The sequence below is a fragment of the Hoplias malabaricus genome, chromosome 5 (assembly GCF_029633855.1).
Source record: "Hoplias malabaricus isolate fHopMal1 chromosome 5, fHopMal1.hap1, whole genome shotgun sequence".
NCBI lineage: Eukaryota > Metazoa > Chordata > Actinopteri > Characiformes > Erythrinidae > Hoplias > Hoplias malabaricus.
The window spans coordinates 15,578,030-15,597,456 of NC_089804.1; the positions used below are offsets into that span (position 1 = coordinate 15,578,030).

Sequence of the window (19,427 nt, forward strand, 5' to 3'; positions counted from 1 at the left end):
GTGTCACGTTCTTTTGATTAGTTGTTGTTTTCAGTTAGTTTATCCTTGTGTGTGTGTGTGTGTGTGTGTGTGTGTGTGTGTCTGAACGTTCAGATGAGGAAGGCTCAGGTCCGTTAGCACTCATCATCATCCCCAGTCTCCTGGCTATTAGCACACTGACAGTTGTCAGTCTGATCATATGGAGCTTCCTGACAAAGAAAGCATCGTTTCAGAGGAACGTGGTTTTCCTTCAGCGTGGAAATGGTACTGATATTTTTCCTTGTGGTGCTTATGGGGAAGTTTCAGCTAAAACTAAAAACATCATGTGCTTACAGGAAGTGCATTTGTAATCTGCTCTGATCAAATAAACCATAAGCTTTGGGATTAAAGTCTTGGATTAATGATATTCATGTTATTTATCAGATAAATGCACTGGCATTCATTTGGGTTTTTTCAATTGTTGAACATGTTTTGGATTTGAGTCGAATATACATTCTTTATTTAAAATGTTTTTTTAAATAAAGTGTTTTTACTGCCTCTTCATATTTTAGGTCCTTCAGTCCAGCCGACTCTCCCTGCTTTAGCACCTGGGCCTGATGCTCTGAGCTCGTGGGAGATGCCTGCCCACTGCGTCCTGGAGGAGGTGGAGTTTTTTAAAAACGGACACTATGGACCGATGTGCAAGGGCCAACTAAGACAGGACGGGACTGTCACTGCTGTGGTGGTTAAAACTCTGAAGGGTAAATGGAACAACTGAAATGTACAAAAGCATTGAAGGCACAGGGGAACGTTTGATGAATGGAAAACGCAAATGTGGGTAGTAATGAAACATTAAGAGAACGACACGTCCACTGCTGGCTTCTGACTTACAGTGACAATGTCTGTAAATTTTGCCTTGTGTGTGCTGAGCCTTGAAGGACAGGCCTGCAATGTAGGGCCCTACCGCCCCCTCATGGCTCCAGGGCATAAAAACAATCATCAAGACTGCACAACAGGACACATTGTAACTAACATCAGCTCATGAGTTATTTAATTTTGATTAAAATGATGGAAAATGTAAAGACCAGTCCATGTTTGTGTGACTGAAATCTTGTATTTCATTCATGCCTGTTGTTTCAGGGGACTCAGATAGTCAGGAGGCTAAAACATTTGTGGAATTGGCGTTTTTCCACGCAGCTATAAGCAAACATGACAATGTAGAACGGATGCTGCACTGCCAGACACAGCGCTTTCCCATGTACCTGATGTTTGAAGCGATTCTTCCAGGAAACCTACTGCATTTTCTGTGGAGTCTTCAAGAGGTGAGAACTGCAGCTGCTGAGGATATTCAGTCTATGAAATGCATGTTGTCAAGAAACAGCTATGAATTTGACTGGCATCTTCAGGGTTCGTCTGGGACCCTGGGTCTGGATCATCAGCTGCTGGGCTTTTCAGAGAGGTCTGCTTATGTAGTGGCCAAACAAGTGGCATCCGGTCTGGTGAGTACGACTAATCTGGATTGTTATGATCAACATAACATAATAATAATCAGCATTTAAGAGATAAGAATTTTGCGCACCACTTTAAAATAAGATAAAGGTTTATAAATGGTTTAAACTATTTTTTGCATAAATATTAATTAGGTTGTAAACACCTTTAAAGGTCATTAATAATCGTTTGTATCACAGACATAGAATGGAAAAGTGACCTTCACTGAAAGTGTCAGTGTAAAGTATAACCTTAGACCTGAGAGTGTAAATGTAGTCATTTCACATGTTAAGGTACATCACATTATCACTGACATATAAAAAGACACTCTATTGGGGGTTAATTCATTATCATGGTTTAACCTTTTAACAAATATTTGATGAAGATGACAGGGTTAGTGTCGACTGATGGAAGTATGGTCGGTATCTGGTAAGATTTGTGGTTCAACAGTGTCAGTGGATGTGAGTTCACTATTTGGCAAACAATAAGTCACCGTGGGCGGCACAGTGGTGCAGCAGGTTGGTGTCGCAGTCACACAGCTCCAGGGACCTGGAGGTTGTGGGTTCGAGTCCCGCTCCGGGTGACTGTCTGTGAGGAGTGTGGTGTGTTCTGCCTGTGTCTGCGTGGGTTTCCTCCGAGTGACTGTCTGTGAGGAGTGTGGTGTGTTCTCCCTGTGTCTGCGTGGGTTTCCTCCGGGTGACTGTCTGTGAAGAGTGTGGTGTGTCCTTCCCGTGTCTGCGTGGGTTTCCTCCGGGTGACTGTCAGTGAGGAGTGTTGTGTGTCCTTCCTGTGTCTGCGTGGGTTTCCTCTGGGTGACTGTCTGTGAGGAGTGTGGTGTGTTCTCTCTGTGTCTGCGTGGGTTTCCTCCGGGTGCTCTGGTTTCCCCCCCACAGTCCAAAAACACACATTGGTGGGTGGATTGGTGACTCAAAAGTGTCCGTAGGTGTGAGTAAATGTGTGAGTGTGTGTTGCCCTGTGAAGGACTGGCACCCCCTCCAGGGTGTATTCGCGCCTTGCGCCCAATGATTCAAGGTAGGCTCTGGACCTGACGCGACCCTGAACTGGATAAGGGTTACAGATAATGGATGGATGGAATAAGTCACTGTAGCTCGTTCTATCTGTGTTATAATTGGTTATTAATGACTAATTTATTAACAACATAACTATTAATTATTAAAGGCATTTATAGCTCTGGCGGCACGGTGGCGCAGCAGGTAGTGTCGCAGTCACACAGCTCCAGGAACCTGGAGGTTGTGGGTTCGATTCCCGCTCCGGGTGACTGTCTGTGAGGAGTTGGTGTGTTCTCCCCGTGTCCGCGTGGGTTTCCTCCGGGTGCTCCGGTTTCCTCCCACAGTCCAAAAACACACGTTGCAGGTGGATTGGCGACTTGAAAGTGTCCGTAGGTGTGAGTGTGTGAGTGAATGTGTGTGTGTCTGTGTTGCCCTGTGAAGGACTGGCGTCCCCTCCAGGGTGTATTCCCGCCTTGCGCCCGATGATTCCAGGTAGGCTCTGGACCCCCCGCGACCCTAAATTGGATAAGCGGTTACAGATAATGGATGGATGGATTTATAGCTCTTTATATGTGTAGCCTTATTCTTAAGTGACAGAACATTGCAAATCTAATTATACAGAGATACTAGCCGGTCTAACAGGAACCGTCCTAATTAGAAAGTCGTACATTTTTCAAAGGCCTTTTCTAGACACTTTTTTTTTAGACATAGACATATCTAGACATATTTTTTTACTAAATATGTTTAAACCTTCTGTGCTGTACATGTATCAATACTGCTTTGGTCAACGGCGAACATAACAGTTATGCATGTTTAAAAAACTGCTTTATTCCTCCAGACATCCCTGAAAAATATCTTGCTCCAATACTGTGTTTTAAAGTCTATAATATCCATATAAAACACGTTTTGTACAAGTGTAATTTATCTGCATTTTAGGCAGATAGACTTGTGGCAAATTCAAATTAAATTCTATTGTCTATTATATTATTTTCATAGCCAATGGTTAATGAACTACATTCCTTGGCGGGACATAATTTGCTGAGATTACTTATTGCCTTACAGCAACCCTCTGTGAGATGTCTGTAACACACAACCTCTCAAGCCTCATTGTTTTATTTCCCATCTCAGGACTACTTGCTCTCAGAACACAGGCTGATCCATGGTGATGTTGCTGCCCGCAGCATGTTAATTGGCCCAGGGTTCTCTGTGAAAGTGTCCGGACTGACTACAGCTTTTGAATCACGGCGGACAGGGACACTAGGAAAGGCAGAGGGACCCCAAGTGCCTCTGAAATGGCAGGCACCAGAGCGACTGATGAGGCTTCCCATGACAACCAAAAGTGATGTGTGAGTCTATTAACATATTAATCAGTTCATTAACACTTCAATTGGTCTGTGTGTGTGTGTGTGTATATATCAATGGCGGATGTTGGTCTTTCAATGAGGAGAAGCTCAATTTCGGCCTACATCATAAAATGTGTCGGTTTATTTATACGTAAATTCTACCCTCCGTTCCTTTTCAAGAAAATGATCTGTGACGCTGTCGTACCAACAAGGCGTCTTTTCCAGGGACTTGACTAGTGTCCTCTCTATGGCCAGCAGAGCTAGGCTGCTTAAACAGCCTTGGCCCATTTGAAGTGTGTCCGCCTGTGAGTGCTTTGTGACGATGGAGGGGCTCAGCAGCACCCGCTGGACAGAAACTGCGATAGAAGTCAGAAAGAGTGATAGAAGTCAGTCTCCAAACACAAGCAGCTACAAAAAACACCACCAGAAATAGAAGCTTGATTTGTCGCTAGTCGTTTTTAACAAAGAAAATGCCGCTAAGAGGTTTAAGAAATTCTCCGGTTCAACTCAGAACAGAATGAAAATTTAATGCTCCCATGGATCTTTACACCAAAGGATCGCTGATTCGCTCATTTCACTGTCAATCAAAAAGGGATTCAGCCTCAGACAGATCATCCAATCATCATGCAGAAGCTGAGCGTCCGGGCCAGCCGAGGCCTGCCCACTGCCCCATAGACCCCCAGAGACGCTGAGCGTCCGATGGGCGGGACAAAGCTCAGCATTTATCCAATGACTCGTCTTGTTTCGCTGCTTCGCTATTGAACTCTGTTTAAAGCACTGTGAAGCTGCAGGAATGATTGAGAGGAAAGCCGCGTCTTTACCAGTGATAGGAAGCTGATTCCGAACAAAACTTGAGTGTGTTGTAGTGCATATTTATTCAATGACATCAATGACACACAACAGTATATATTTGATAACTTATTTTTTGACATTTTAGGGGAAGCTGAGATTCCCCTAAAGTCTTAGAGCAATCGACTCTGATATATATATATATATATATATATATATATATATATATATATATATATATATATATATATATATATATATTGCCATAGGTACAATTTTGGTGTAGCATAAAATCACTGACACTTGAAGTTTCATTATTCATTTTCAAACTGAGTGCCTTTTATTCTAACTTTCACCACTTAATAATCTATTTGCATTTAATCTTAAACATCACTACAGAATAGGTATATATTCCTTATTAAATGTTTCAGGTGGTCTTTTGGAATCCTCATTTATGAGCTGATGACTTTAGGTAAGGTATAACAATTTCTCAGACATTAATTCCTTATTTTGGTCCTACACTGCTTCATTTGCACCATGACAGACTTTTACAGAGAAATGTGAACATACTCTAATCATGAGGAATTACAGCGTACACAGAAATACTAAGAAAAACCTCACATCTGTCCATTGTCTCTCTTCTGTCAGGTGCTCCTCCCTTCCCTGAACTGGATCCATCAGAGATGTTTCTCAAGACTTTGGCCAATTACAAAATAAAAAGACCACAACACTGTGGAGGAGCCCTGTAAGTCAGATAACAGGTGTTATCCACTTCAAACATGATAGATGAACATAGAGTTATGTGTGTAATCATATAATATGCAGTGCTTATTAACCATAAAAAGGCAGTAATGCAACAAGAGCTGTGCCCCCTCCCCCCAGTTCCTTTCATCTATCTTACTTTACTTTATTACTTTAATAGAGGAATGCTGCTGTTCTTCCTCACAGGTACGACCTCTTGAAATACTGCTGCATGTGGGACTTTAAGGACCGCCCAGCGTACCCTGCCATCATCAAACTGCTTGATTCTTATGTGCACTTGGCTGATACAAAACCCCTCCGCACCGCTCAAAGCATGGACGTCTGTGAATACAGGAGGAGGGCGGGATTGCCACCATAAGAATTAATGCAGCCATATCCTTAAATGACAGATGGGTTGTGGGGTTGTGTGCATGTGCTTCCAGGAGTTCTGGAGCCGCATTTCAGTCGATTTCAGCAGCCTTTTTTAAAAATGTGTCCATGTATTAAAGATGAAGCACACTGCTGACCACATCCAAATCAAAAACGAAAAAGGCAATGACTTTATGCACCACTCAGTTTTTAATAAAAAGCTAACCACAAGTGGTGCAACTTAAAAGAAAATACTGCCTACTGTGTTTCAGAGTACCAACCTTCCATTTAAGCTCTGAACGGTACAAGCAGACGATTCGTGGAAGATAATTCTCTCAATCTTCACAATAAAACAAGCGAGGAAGGTCAACCCCTTAAAACAGGGGCCAGAATGCACCAGACCGACACTTGGGGAGGATCCTAAAATCATCTGTGGAATTAAACCATCTGCCATCTTTTTACACTAGGGATGTACATTATTTACCAAAGTCATTTACTCAATTCAGACACTAGGTGCAGTAGTTCACACCCCATTGAACTGTATAATACTGTAATGGCTTTTACTGTGTAGTGTGGCCTACTAACATATCACTGGCCCTAATAAAAACAAACAGAATCAAATGCCAGTTCCAGCAGAATCTGTAAACACATTTTTGAGCTGCAGATGTTGTGAAAATTCCTCTATGAATATTTGAGCATTTTTTTCAAACTGTTGGTGGCTTAACTCTTAAAATCAAATCTGTTCTACTAATATGGAAAGGCCAGTTAGTCTAAGTATATACAGCGTGTACTTAAAACACAAAACAAAAAAGTGAAAATCCATCAAAATCACAATATTCACAGCAAAGCTGACCATCTCTAACATTGTGATGGAATCCATTTCTGATTCAGTGCATTGCCACAGTATCAAGAGCCTTCACCACACACATCCGAGACAACGGAATGTGCTTTGTGTCAGCCTCTGTGAATGTAACATTCAATGCCACTTAAGTACAAAAGCATTGATAAGGTGGCATGCAACAGTGAAATAAAAATAATCCACCGCCGTTCTGGATCTCAGGTAAAATTCATAATCATGTTCATCACCTCAAAACTATAACAATAATAATAAAAAAAAAAAAAACAGCATACAATGTCCAGGGTTTCTGAACTTGGGCAAAGGTGTGGCATGGATCCTCCACAGAAACAAGCAGCTGAAGGTTCCGATGAGCCAGACAGGCCTTCTTCAAACCTGGAGTGTCAGAGTTTGGACAAGGCCACGGCTGCTGTTACACTTTGCAGCTCCAAAGGGCCGTTGGGAACAAAATGTAGGAAACTGACCATAGCAAGTAATACACACAAGCAGGTGGAAATGAGGAGCAGAAAACCATAACAACACCTGGAAAGAGGAAGAAGAAACCCCAGTTAACTGCCCATTTTTTTTACAGAGCTTAAGACTGTATGATGTATCTGCAAATCAATGCACAAGCTTGGAGGTCTGTTCCTGTGAGTTATATTTTTTTACATTTAATATTTAGTTATATTTCATGTTATTTATTATCCTATTATTCTGTATACATACCTCAAAATACAAATACATTTCTAATCATTAAAAAGCATCCAGAATTAACATAAAGGAGAATTGAATCTTCTGTACCTCCTGCATATACCGCTTTTTTCCAGGCTTGGGACTCTAACACTCTGTCATGAGGGTAGAAGCCCTGGCTCACCATGAAGAGGATCATGGCCACAGCAGTGACTCGAAGCACAGCCATGTTACCTCCAGTAAGGAGAGAGGTGCAGGCAAGAATGGCAGAGGAGTAGATGCATGGCAAGCCACGGTACATGAAAGGAATCCCTGCACAGAAGAGCACACGCTTCACATTAAGTTAAAATAAAACGTACAACTTGGGAATGTCTGATTGTGGGGAACCCCAGTTCTCTCTGGTTGGTTTACGTTCAGAAGCTCCTAGTTTTTTAAGTTATAAGAAGGTAACGACCATTGTTTGTACGTGGTTGAAGTTTATCTTGTAAGTTTTTATTCACTGTTTGAATAACCACAGAAACTCATTTGTAACTCAAGTTGTTCAGTTTTGTAGCACTTTCAGTCAGTGTTTACTTTTATGTATTTAGCACTCTCCTGAATTTAGAGTGGCCTCCTGCCTAAATCTGAAACAGTAAAAATACAGGGGTTGGACAATGAAACTCAAACACCTGGTTTTAGACCACAATAATTTATTAGTATGGTCATATGCAAGTCCTGCACAGTGGTCAGAGGAATTGTAAGCCATTCTTCTTGCAGGATAGTGGCCAGGTCACTACGTGATGCTGATGGAGGAAAACGTTTCCTGACTCGCTCCTCCAAAACACCCCAAAGTGGCTCAATAATATTTAGATCTGGTGACTGTGCAGGCCATGGGAGATGTTCAACTTCACTTTCATGTTCTTGCTGTGTGTATTGGTGCATTGTCGTCCTGATACACGGCACCGCCTTCAGGACACAGTGTTTGAACCATTGGATGCACATGGTCTTACTGGTGCAATGTGCAGTTAATGAAGATTGACCACCAGGCTGCTCCAATTTAGCCATGAAACCTCCCACACTACAATGACAGGTGTTTCAGTTTCGTTGTCTAACCCCTGTAAGTCAATATTACCCATCTATGGAGCAGGGATAAAGCAATATTCTAATCTCTTTTCATGTTTTCAATGTTTGGAGTACTCCTTGCTGTTTTTCTGCCTTGAGCAGAGAGAGGAAGCCTAGCATGTCTAACTGAGCTGCTGTTTTTTTTTACTTGTTTACTGACACCGGGGCAAACAGATTGGAGAGCTGAACGTTTGAACAGAAATGGGCTTAGGACTCAAAGTTGGTTCGACTCCCACAACCAGTAGGAAAACTGGGGGTGGTGGGAGTGAAGGAACAGCAGTGTCCTCCTCCCTCAATCCATGACTGACCAAGTTAACCAAAATATACTTCTGATTTGTTGAACTGAACAAGTGTCTCTGGCTCAATCTTGTTTAGAAAAATCCTGCTTAAAACATCAAGAATACCCTGATTTACTGTGAACTGATATTTTGATGTGCCATGAATTATTCAGGTGTGAATTTTCAATCATTTATCTAACACTGATGTGAGTAATTACTGGGTATCAGTCAAATGTACGACCACTTTTCTCCATTAAGTAATTGAAGGTTCCTCACCGCTAGAGAAAAAGCAGAGGCGAATGAACACAGACATCACATAGCACATGCAGAGGAGATTATCCAGGAGGCTAGGAGTCCTTAAGAGCAGTGAAGTTGCAATTCCGAATGTTGTGAAATCAGCAAAATCGTCCAGTTTGGCGCCTAAAAAACAATCCAAAAACACAGAAGCCACGGTTGATTTAAAAGCTTTGTAATTTCTCTTACATACAAATGAATTCGCCCTGATGTAAGATGACATTTTTATTCCCATGGCGAGCACTAAAAACAGGTGTTTCAGCAAGGGCTTATGACAGCTACCAGAGTTAATTCTTTCTATGGGATTTCTATGGGATGCATTCTGAGTACGGATGGTTGGGAAAAAAACAAGGGAATAGCAAATTTCCACGTCAGCCCTAAATATACTGCTATAAACAACTCACTGGGGTCTCTCTTTATCCCTGCTGTTTGGGATGCATGTTTTCGTCGACCCATGGACAAGAGCCGATTTTGGTTCAGGCTCATGTGAGCACACTGGAATTCCGATCCCAAGGTCAGCCATTTGAGCAATGTCAGTTATGCAGGGAGTCCAAAGCATCAGGATAAAACAGACAATTAGAGCCTGATCCCCTGAATTAGACTGACTAATCAGAACCTGATTGTTCGATTGACAGAAAGGGGAGGGGCAAAGAGGGCAAAACAACACCTAGCAGTAAGGTCACGCAAAAAAACGAGCTGGGAGCACAAAACGATCGAAGAGGTTGATGCACGGGGCTTTGTGGGAGCATTGCCGAGCTATTTCAGGCAGCTGGGTGGACGTGACAGTTCACACACTGCAGAGTTTCCCACTCAAGAGTTTTGGAAGGGGATTTGCCTCAGCTGTTTAGGGGACAATGTAAGACAAGAAAAGATGTAAACGGATGTTTTTCTAGGAGAAATTTCCAATCACTGTGGAAAGCTGTTTATCAAGCATCAAGCTGAGATGCTGGACAAAGTCCAAATATAAATAATAATCTACCAAGGTTACAATTACAGAGTGCTGTTCTTTAAAACACAGGAAGGTGTCCGGAGTTGAAAGAGAAATAAAGGGAGATGGAAAGTTTCTTATTGCTTTAGGTTCACCTGCCTACAACTTCATAACAGAGCTTAAAGGCAAAGCCCACTCTCCAGTGCACTCACCCAGTGCAGAACAGGCGTTCAGTTGCCTAGCGACTGCTCCATCTGCCAAATCCAGCAGGTAACCAATCAGTACCAGCCAACAGGCCGCGTAATGGTGGCTATGGAAAAGAAGTTTTTAGAGCTGAGAAGTGAGGCAGCAGATAACAGCAGAATGTGAGGAAGCATTTGAAAAACGTGATAAGCATTTGAAAAAAATCATAATAAATAAATAAATAAATATACATTTTGACTCATATTTCAAAAGATACACAGGACAAGATGTAAAATATCCTGTGCCAGAGCTTCACATAGGGCCCAGCTCAGTTTCTTCCTACCAGCAACCAAACCATTTCTGCTACCATCTATTGAACAATGACTTGATTGTAACTGTAAATAATTCAAATATATAATTTACAGTTGCATAGGTTTTTTATACCAGATACATTTAATACAATATATTTAGACATGAAATTTGGTCTTGAGTATTTCCTGCACTACAAAAATACTTTTACCTCCACACCTTTAAACTTGTGTAAACTGTGCGGTGACAATTTAATAAAATATGTTTAAGGATGTAAAATAAACAAAAGCTAAAATAAGGAAAGCACTTCATATCGCATAGCTGCAGCATGCACTACGGTTTATCAGCTGTGTACAAATGGCAGTGTCCTCACCCATTGAGGCTGCTGAGAATGGAAGCCATCCCCATGACCATGTTGGCAACAGAAAGAGCATTGGCAGCATTTTTACGGGCAAACTCCTTCAGCTGGACCCAGCTGGCCCGTTCTCTCAGGAACAGTTTGTTGGTGCGCTGGAAAAAGCCTGAGACCAAAGAGAAAAGGTAATGATTACAAAGGGGCTGGTATTTGGACAGTGCTTGGCTGTGGAAAACCTGCTATGAGATGAGCTTAGAGCAAGGTGTGAATATAGATAAGCTGATCCCAGGTCATCACTTCCCAGATCATATTTAAGTCTAAATATAAGTAACAGATACGCACACTTCTGACATCACTTTTTGTGCCTGAATCTAAGACATTCACCAGAAGATTCTCCGAAAATAATTTTCAGAGTCATGTTTATTGCAAAAGCAAATCAAAAAATTGCTGCTAGCCTTTCCTTTTGAAAATATATGCAACAGATAAAAAGTGGCAAGAGCAAAAACATGCCAATTACATTTAATAGGGAAAAAAAATGCGCAGCACAAAATATGCATTGTATTTTTATCCATTCTTCTACTTTCTGTAACCACTACATTCCCATTTCAGTCGCGGTGAGTCCGGAGCCTACCCGGACAAGGACACACCCTGGAGGGAGCGCCAGTCCAAAACAGGGCGACACACCTATTCACTCACTCACACTCACATATATAGACAGTTTTGAGTAGCCAACCCACCTGCTAACATGTTTTTGGACTGTGGGTGGAAACCGGAGCACCCGGAAGTAACCCACACAGACACGGGCAGAACACACCATACCTCCTCACAGTCAGCCCCTCGAGTCGAGGAATGAACCCAAGACCCCAGGGTGCTGAAGCTGTGTAGCGCCACAGTGCCTCACTGGTATAGTTAAGTTTATGGCTACATTTAAACAGAACAACTCGTCTGAAAACCATGCGTATAACTGTGTAATCATAAACATACTATACAGTAGATGCAGTACAGAAGGGGGAAAAGCAATTTGAAGGGGTAGGTATAAGAAACAAAATGTTTGTGAACCAGCAATATAGAGAATGGTAATCAGGTATGTATGCAAAGATAGAAAAGTGCTGGTTATAATAAATGCTTATCCAGAAAAACAAAAAAACACAATGCAAGACAAATAGATCTCAGCAATCCTTGCATCAGCAGGCGTCTTCCATATGGTTCTGTTTGACAAAACTGTACATCTCTTGTATGGCTCTATATCTTTAATTTACATATATCATATCCTGTATAAAACAGAGGAATCTTCTGATCTGTATTGTTAACCAAATGATCCCAGTAAGAGTCTTATAATAGGTCTTTCATGCTTTTGTTACAAAGGGTCAGTTTTTCTACTTGTCTAAGCCTAGTGTTAGACAAAAAAATTACAAACATCAAGTCCAAGACTGGATTTTAAAGTTAAACTTGTACTCTTACTCCGAAATAACACAGTTATCAGCATTAGTTAAAATGTAATCGGGTTAGTAAGAATATCACTCACACTCAGCCACAGAGATGTTCAGACTGAGCACCATTCAGAATGTTGGAAGACCAATGAATCAACACTGTGTAATTGTAGTGAAAATAAAGTGGATCTTGACTGTAAAATGGCTTGGGGAAAAAAGCGAACACACAACAGGACTCTTCTTGGCATCCTAACACTGTTCTCTGACTTTGATGAAGGCTGTTGTGCCACTGAAACGCTGCAAAGATTTTTAATGAAGATTTACAAAGAGTTCTTTGTCCCAAAGCAAATGAGTGGGTATAAAATGTGAACTGAATTTTCTCCTTAGGCTGGATTATAGTTCAGCTAAAAGGACACACACAGTGTTATGACAGAATATAAACAAGCTACAACACAAATTATCACATAAAAAAGACCGGTCGCCACGTGTTATCATAAAACCTTATGTTTCATGTTCATTATGCATTGGCACAGCATCCAAAAATGTATGTTTACACTAGAGTTTACTTCAACTTAGATCATTATAAGATAATATATTAATTTCCTACCACTGCCTTTTCATTTCTATTAGGTGAGAGAGGGAGCAGGAGGCATGCAAGGGCACATGCAGAATGGTTTTCTTTTCTGTAAACGGTGACAAACTTCAGTGTTTACAGTGAAAAATCTAATATCTAAGAGAAACAATAAAATTTTAGATAGTTTTCTTTAAGCCTAGCATCTATACAGACAAAAAAGTTTAATGCAAGGTTCCTACTATTGCGCTTTGTAACCTGAACTTGATGTGATTCCAAAGCCAGTCGATTTCAAGCGATTCTTCATCTGAAAGAAAACAACCAGTCAGACAGTGCACAAAGCCAACAGCACATTAAAAACGACATGATCGCTTTCATTTGATCTTACTTTTGATTGGACCACCAACACAAACACACCAGTTATTTTTGTTAACAATTTTAAAGGTCACAACACATTAAACACAACACATTTTGTCAGTGGATTGCAATATGAAAAATGAGCTAAACGCTGTCCGTTTTAAATATAATAATATTAATAAATTGATCATATTTAAATGTAGTTTATACTGAGTACAAACTGAATTCCAAAAAAGTTGGGACACTAAACTAAAAGTTGGGACACTAAACTTGTGAATAAAAGCTGAATGCAATGATGTGGAGACGGCAAATATCAATATTTTATTCGTAATAGAACATAGATGACAGATCAAAAGTTTAATCTGAGTAAATGTAACATTTTAAAGTAAAAAATATGTTGATTCAAAATTTCAGAGTGTCAACAAATCCCCTAAAAAGTTGGGACAAGTAGCAATAAGTGGCTGGAAAAAGGAAATTGAGCATATAACGAACAGCTGGAAGACCAATTAACACTAATTAGGTCAATTGACAACATGATTGGGTATAAAAAGAGCTTCTCAGAGTGTCAGTGTCTCTCTGAAGCCAAGATGGTAAGAGGATCACCAATTCCACCATTGTTGCGCAGAAAGATAGTGCAGCGATACCACAATGGTGTTACCCAGAGTAAAATAGCAAAGACTTTTAAGTTATCATCATCAACCGTGTATAACATCATCAAAAGATTCAGAGAATCTGGAACAATTGCTGTGCGTAAGGGTCAAGGCCGTAAAACTCTACTGGATGCTCGTGATCTCCGGGCCCTTAAACGTCACTGCACCTCAAACATCACTGATGGTATGGGGCTGCATGAGAGCTTGTGCCATGGGCAGCTTGCATGTCTGGAAAGGCACCATTAATGCAGAGAACTATGTTCAGGTTCTAGAACAACATATGCTCCCATCTAGACGTCATCTCTTTCAGGGAAGACCCTGCATTTTTCAACAAGATAATGCCAGACCACATTCTGCAGCAATCACAACATCATGGCTACGTAGGGGAAGGATCCGGGTACTGAAATGGCAGCCTGCAGTCCAGATCTTTCACCTATAGAGAACATTGGGCGCATCATAAAGAGGAAGGTGCGACAAAGAAGGCCCAAGACGATTGAACAGTTAGAGGCCTGTATTAGACATGAATAGGAGAGCATTCCTATTTCTAAACTTGAGAAACTGGTCTCCTCTGTCCCCAGACGTCTGTTGAGTGTTGTAAGAAGACGGGGGGATGCCACACAGTGGTAAAAAATGGCCTTGTCCCAACTTTTTTGGGATTTGTTGACGCCACGAAATTTTGAATCAACATATTTTTCCCTTAAAATGATACATTCTCTCAGTTTAAACTTTTGATCTGTGATTTGTGTTCTATTCTGAATAAAATGTTAGATGTTGGCACCTCCGCGACCCTGAACTGGAAAAGCGCTTACAGATAATGAATGAATGAATGAATGAATGTTTGCACCTCCACATCATTGCATTCAGTTTTTAATCACAATTTGTTTAGTGTCCCAACTTTTTTGGAATCCGGTTTGTACACAACACACACCCTATTGTGCAAAATTCTTATAAAAAAATTTTAATATAAAGAATATTCTTATCAAAAAAAAGCGATATGATTCTTAGAACATTGTTTAAATATTGTACTTATAGAAAAGTAAGAATGTATTTGCTGTGGAAAATAGCAATATTAATATATAATAAGCATGAATAAAAAGTTACTACCACTTATTTGTCAAAGTTGAGTTAAAAACACATATTTTTCATACATACATAAATACATAGGTACATTTATAAATGAAACACTGGAAGGATGAATGGCAAAAGTGGTGTTTCAGTAGTGAGTTGATGTAAAGAAGGAATTCTGAGGCTTGTGTTCAGTTCAGATGAGTTCAGGTCAGTCAAGATCAGTTCAAATTCAGTGCAAAACGACAATTTCTAGAAAATATGAAATAAAACAAAGCTTCTTAGACTTATTTAAAAAAACTAGAATTATGTGACTGTGTAGTGCAATTATTTTCCTAAAAAATATTTGAACAGTATATTATATATCTTATTAGATATCTTTGCTGCTCTAGCTATTATTAGCTATTATTTTGAGAGGTATCAGGTGAATAAATTAAAAGTTTAATATAATTAATCATTAAATGGAAAAATGAGTAGATGCAGCCATGTGGTTTTAAAAGTGCACACAAAGTCATTCCTAAATGGGGCTTCAAAAATAGCAAGTAGATTCCAGCTTTATTCACATCTGAATCTACAATTTCATCATAGACAGAGCAGGCAGGACATATGCATGGACAGACAAGTCCAGACAATCCCACAAATATATTACCAAACATCACAGTAAAATTCACAGCACAGACAGACAACAGATGCAGAGTTTCACTGGTTAAAAGTTTATCTGTGTTTTTGGAAACCTGCCGTATTACTGTATGTAACGAGCATGCTAGTTAACTATATCTGCACTAGGGTGTTACCTGGTAATGACTGCTGAGCAAGAGCTTTCTTACTGACAACTAAGCTGTTATGCAATGTGAGTCATCTTCACTGTAATATTACAGAAAAAAAAATAAGAAAATTAAATAGCTACATGTGTATTGGGCATAAATTACATTAACTGCAGTGCAATAAGGCACCATATCACAGTCAATGTAGCCTCATTTATGAAAAAACCCAAACATTTGTAATCACTAGTCTTTAAAGCATGTTGTTATGTTTTAATTAAAATCAAGGTGATGTGAATATAATGCAAATATTGAACATTTTTATTTATTCATCTGTCTTGAGATTTAATTATCACTTAAGGGAAGAGAGGCAGCCTAGACCCAGAAAGAGAGAGGTCAACTGTGCTGCATTGATATGACAGAGAAATTATTCATTTGTGATCAAACTTATGAGGTTAATACTGAGATGGTTCATTGTTTAGCATTTTACATGCTCCACATATGGCTATGCGTTTTCTGAACTGGAACAGAAAGAAAAAATAAAAAACTAAGCCAAAATTGGCCTGAATACACTTACAAAACATGCTGGTTTAGTTGACAATAGCAGAGCTGTCCCCTGCAAGTTAGCATCTGAGTAGGCTTCATAAGTTTGTTCCAGTCCTCCACTAATCCTTTGTCACAGCAGGAAAGCAATACCTTCAAAGTCACACCACAACTTTCATAGCCATTTTCACCTGAAATGGAAATGAATGTGTTGTCTGAGATTTGGAAGAATGTAAGTAAACCGTACCAGAGGATGGAGTGAGCAGGATCATGGTGGATCTTTGGACCTCTACACACAGCACAGCTGCTGAAAACCAAGCAAGAATGGCGCAAGACATTAATATCTAACTTGATTTCAAATTTTACTAGGTGTCAATCTGTTTGCTACTTGTGACTAAACTCAGAATCCTTCCATGTTTTAAAATCTAATAGCTATTAAAAAGACTGAGCAAATTGCTATATGTCAGAGATGTTGCAGAGAAATTAATGGTACTTTCTCTGAAACAACAGACAAATCTGTCATTCACATTTCTAGTGATGATAGAGCAATTGTTTTTATACACTCACTTTCACTTGAAACCAACTGGGTTCACTGGGTTACATAAACACAGGCGTGGGAGTCCTCCAAATGTCCCATTCAAAATGAATGTATAACTATTTGATTATGAAACTGGTGCAGTAACTCACTGTCTTCTTAACACTTAAGTTAATAAACGTGTTAGCCATTTAAACATACACTTTTAATGATAATTTCCAACTCCTGCACATAGAGGCAAAGTTAAACGTTCTAATTTTCCATTCCACCTTAAACAGCGCTGCGGTTACAGTGGGGTGAAGAAGAATCAGACGCTTGAACTATACACCGCTGCACCATTTAAGGTAGAATGGGAACACTAAATTACATTCAGCATTAAAGGGACAAGAAAAGACGTTTTGTCAGCTTGAGTACAGCATATAAATGTGAAGTTAGGTTTTAAGATGTATATTTATTTGAATATTTAATATATTCACATTTGGTCCCCTGTGCGGTATCATGTTCTTTCTGTAGCATCATCCCTCAGAGGCGCCTAACGGTCACTCTAACGGTCACATTTTCAAACTCTGAATACAGCCGTATTTATATTACACATAAAGAACCGTAAAGCCGTATATATACACGTTTAATAACCGCAGCAGTTTGTAGTAACTAAAGTTACAAAGTGCCTCTAATTTTAAATGCGTCATCAACGGCCTCAATTTAATGTCCAGCACTAGGCTGAGATATCAGACCCCCTCTGAGGCAGAAAATGATTTCTGAGGTGTAGCTTCTGCTGTGAAACTTACCTCAAAAGAAACGATAGGACGCAATTCAAACAGGGACTAAATACAAATTGACGCGTCTGGAGGCGAAGAAAATAAAATATGTTTATGCATATATCCTGTTTTTAATGACACTGAACTTTTTCCCGGTGGATAAAAACGTACAAGCGGTGCTCTGGTGTGCACTATAATAAATCTAGGAGCGCGCCTCTCATCACCTGCGGGAGAAAAACGGATCTCCAAAGCGGACGGCGCTCTCTCTCTTAAAGCCGCGGCTCCATTCGCTGGAATATTCCACCGGAAATGACGACCGGGACTCCTTCTAGATGATTCCAGAGGGTCGCGCGAATTGAAGTCAAAAATTTTATTGACACACTCTTCACGTAGAGTACAGGTTCATAGGGGTGCACCGAATGGAGAGAACCAGAAGTCCACTTACACACACACACACACACACACACACACACACAGAATGAGTGAGGGAGAGAGGGAGGGAGGGAGGGAGACGATCATGTCTCTGTGAATTGTAGGGGCATTACATATCTATTTATTTTGTGGAGACCATTACATTTTACCATTAAAGCAGTACTAGCTTAACCCTAAACATAACATTAACCCCAACATGTCTTCACCTTAAAATGGGGTTGATTTACACTGTCGGTACCAGCTGGTGTTCCCCGCAAGATGTGATTCTGCAGAAAGCCAGACATACGTTTTCAAAGGCTCTGATGGATAGAGTACTGATGGATTTCAGTGTTAGAATCTACGATTGTGGGGAAATGCAGTTCACTGGTTTGTTTACATCCAGAAGCAATCTTCCACTGTTTGAACTCATTTCTGTGTTTTTTACCTTCATGCAGTTAGTGCTCTTCCACATTTATAGTCAGTTTCATTTACTGCAAATATAAGTAGACTTTACCCACCTATGGAGCAGGAATTGATAAATGTCCTCATCTCGGTTCATGCTTTTCAATATTTGGAGGGCTTCATTGTCTTGAAACCTTCAAAATGCTGTTATTTTTCTGCCATAGAGAGAGTGAAAGCCTATCAAACAGGACTGGGGCAGTGTTTTTTTTTTTTTTTTTTGGAAGATACAACTGCAGGAAGAATTATTATTTCAACTTATTAAAAATAAAAGCATTACTTATTTATAAATGTGTCTTGCCCATGCCCTGTATTTTTTGCACCGCTGCACTATAGGAGATGATATGGCATCCCATTATAAATCCATAGGCATTAATATGGAGTTGGTCCCTACTGTGTCTGTTGGAATTTTTGGAAGTGCAAATTAAAAAGGTGCTGTGGGGAATATTTTGCATTTGTACAAAGAAATTAGAGCATAAAGGAAAAAAAGGAGTGTAAAAGCAGTAAAATGAAAAGGAGAAAAATTTTTCTTTGCAATAAAACATCTCAAAGAAGTTATCCACATGCCTATGGCTGTAGCTTTGTGCAAAAGTGTGCTGGTTTTTAAATACGTATTTTTACTGTTATATACTCTGATGTTCAATGTATACAGCAAGCCTTTACATAAAGAATGTAATGTTGAAGAGAGATAAATTCTTTCAATGGTGAAATTGTGCAGACAGGTGCAAAGAGATAATGTATAATGAGCAGTTGTTAACACAGCTGTGATAACCATTGCTTCATTTCCCAAATTCCCTAAAGAGTCTGATCGACTTAAAATTAAGGTAACTTTCTTCACAGGTTTATTATTTGAATTAAATTCAAATCCAGTGGTTCTTAAACCATAAATAAACAAATAGTCTGCGTTAAGTGTCAGTCATGTCTGAATTTGTCACAATGCTAACAAAAACAAGTTGTTTAAACAGTTTAATACCTCAAAGTTCCTCACATAATAGTTTTGAAAACATATTTTCATCTAAACCTCTTCATGGCAGAGATCCGTGATGGATTACTTTTTAACAAGACAAGGTCATGATTAGGGTGGCACGGTGGCACAGCAGGTAGTAGGCTGTTTTCCCTGTGTTTGCGTGGGTTTCCTCTCACTGTCCAAAAACACACGTTGGTCGGTGGATTGGCGACACAAACGTGTCCGTAGGTGTGAGTAAATGAGTTGCCC

General features: G+C 39.9%; 2 protein-coding genes across 27 annotated transcripts in view; one reads left to right on the top strand and one right to left on the bottom strand.

Annotated features, from left to right (window-relative positions):
• si:ch73-206d17.1 (tyrosine-protein kinase STYK1) overlaps nt 1–6,241 on the top strand; it is an 18,847-nt gene extending 12,606 nt beyond the window's left edge. For all 3 annotated transcript variants that reach the window (XM_066671658.1, XM_066671656.1, XM_066671657.1), the window contains 8 exons: nt 94–243; nt 531–719; nt 1,099–1,280; nt 1,365–1,457; nt 3,585–3,802; nt 5,020–5,060; nt 5,237–5,333; nt 5,537–6,241. In XM_066671658.1, coding sequence (XP_066527755.1) covers nt 94–243; nt 531–719; nt 1,099–1,280; nt 1,365–1,457; nt 3,585–3,802; nt 5,020–5,060; nt 5,237–5,333; nt 5,537–5,708 — 1,142 coding nt within the window. In that variant the 3' untranslated portion in view covers nt 5,709–6,241. The remainder of the gene's footprint in view (nt 1–93; nt 244–530; nt 720–1,098; nt 1,281–1,364; nt 1,458–3,584; nt 3,803–5,019; nt 5,061–5,236; nt 5,334–5,536) is intronic.
• tmem269 (transmembrane protein 269) lies at nt 6,241–17,618 on the bottom strand. 24 transcript variants are annotated; one of them, XM_066671673.1, is made up of 9 exons: nt 17,372–17,590; nt 16,083–16,352; nt 12,915–12,979; nt 12,197–12,784; nt 10,690–10,837; nt 10,037–10,134; nt 8,879–9,022; nt 7,335–7,535; nt 6,241–7,076 (listed from the first exon to the last, which is right to left on the bottom strand). In XM_066671673.1, the coding sequence occupies exons 4-9, from the start codon at nt 12,228–12,230 to the stop codon at nt 6,967–6,969; spliced, it is 735 nt and encodes a 244-aa protein (XP_066527770.1). In that variant the 5' UTR covers nt 12,231–12,784; nt 12,915–12,979; nt 16,083–16,352; nt 17,372–17,590; the 3' UTR covers nt 6,241–6,966. The 24 variants fall into 24 exon arrangements, with proteins under 24 accessions (XP_066527770.1, XP_066527768.1, XP_066527771.1 ...); XM_066671671.1 differs by having other exon boundaries at nt 12,197–12,831; XM_066671674.1 differs by having other exon boundaries at nt 12,197–12,831; nt 16,296–16,355.
• Nucleotides 17,619–19,427: the final 1,809 nt, after the last annotated feature.

Bases quoted from the DNA above. Each gene is read 5' to 3' on its own strand.
- tmem269 (XM_066671662.1), bottom strand. From the start codon at position 12,230: ATGGTGCTCAGTCTGAACATCTCTGTGGCTGAGT. The intron at 10,838-12,196 runs GTGAGTGATATT...CTTTGGTCTCAG, and splicing joins GAACATCTCTGTGGCTGAGT to GCTTTTTCCAGCGCACCAAC. The intron at 7,077-7,334 runs GTACAGAAGATT...TCCTCTTTCCAG, and splicing joins AAAAGCGGTATATGCAGGAG to GTGTTGTTATGGTTTTCTGC.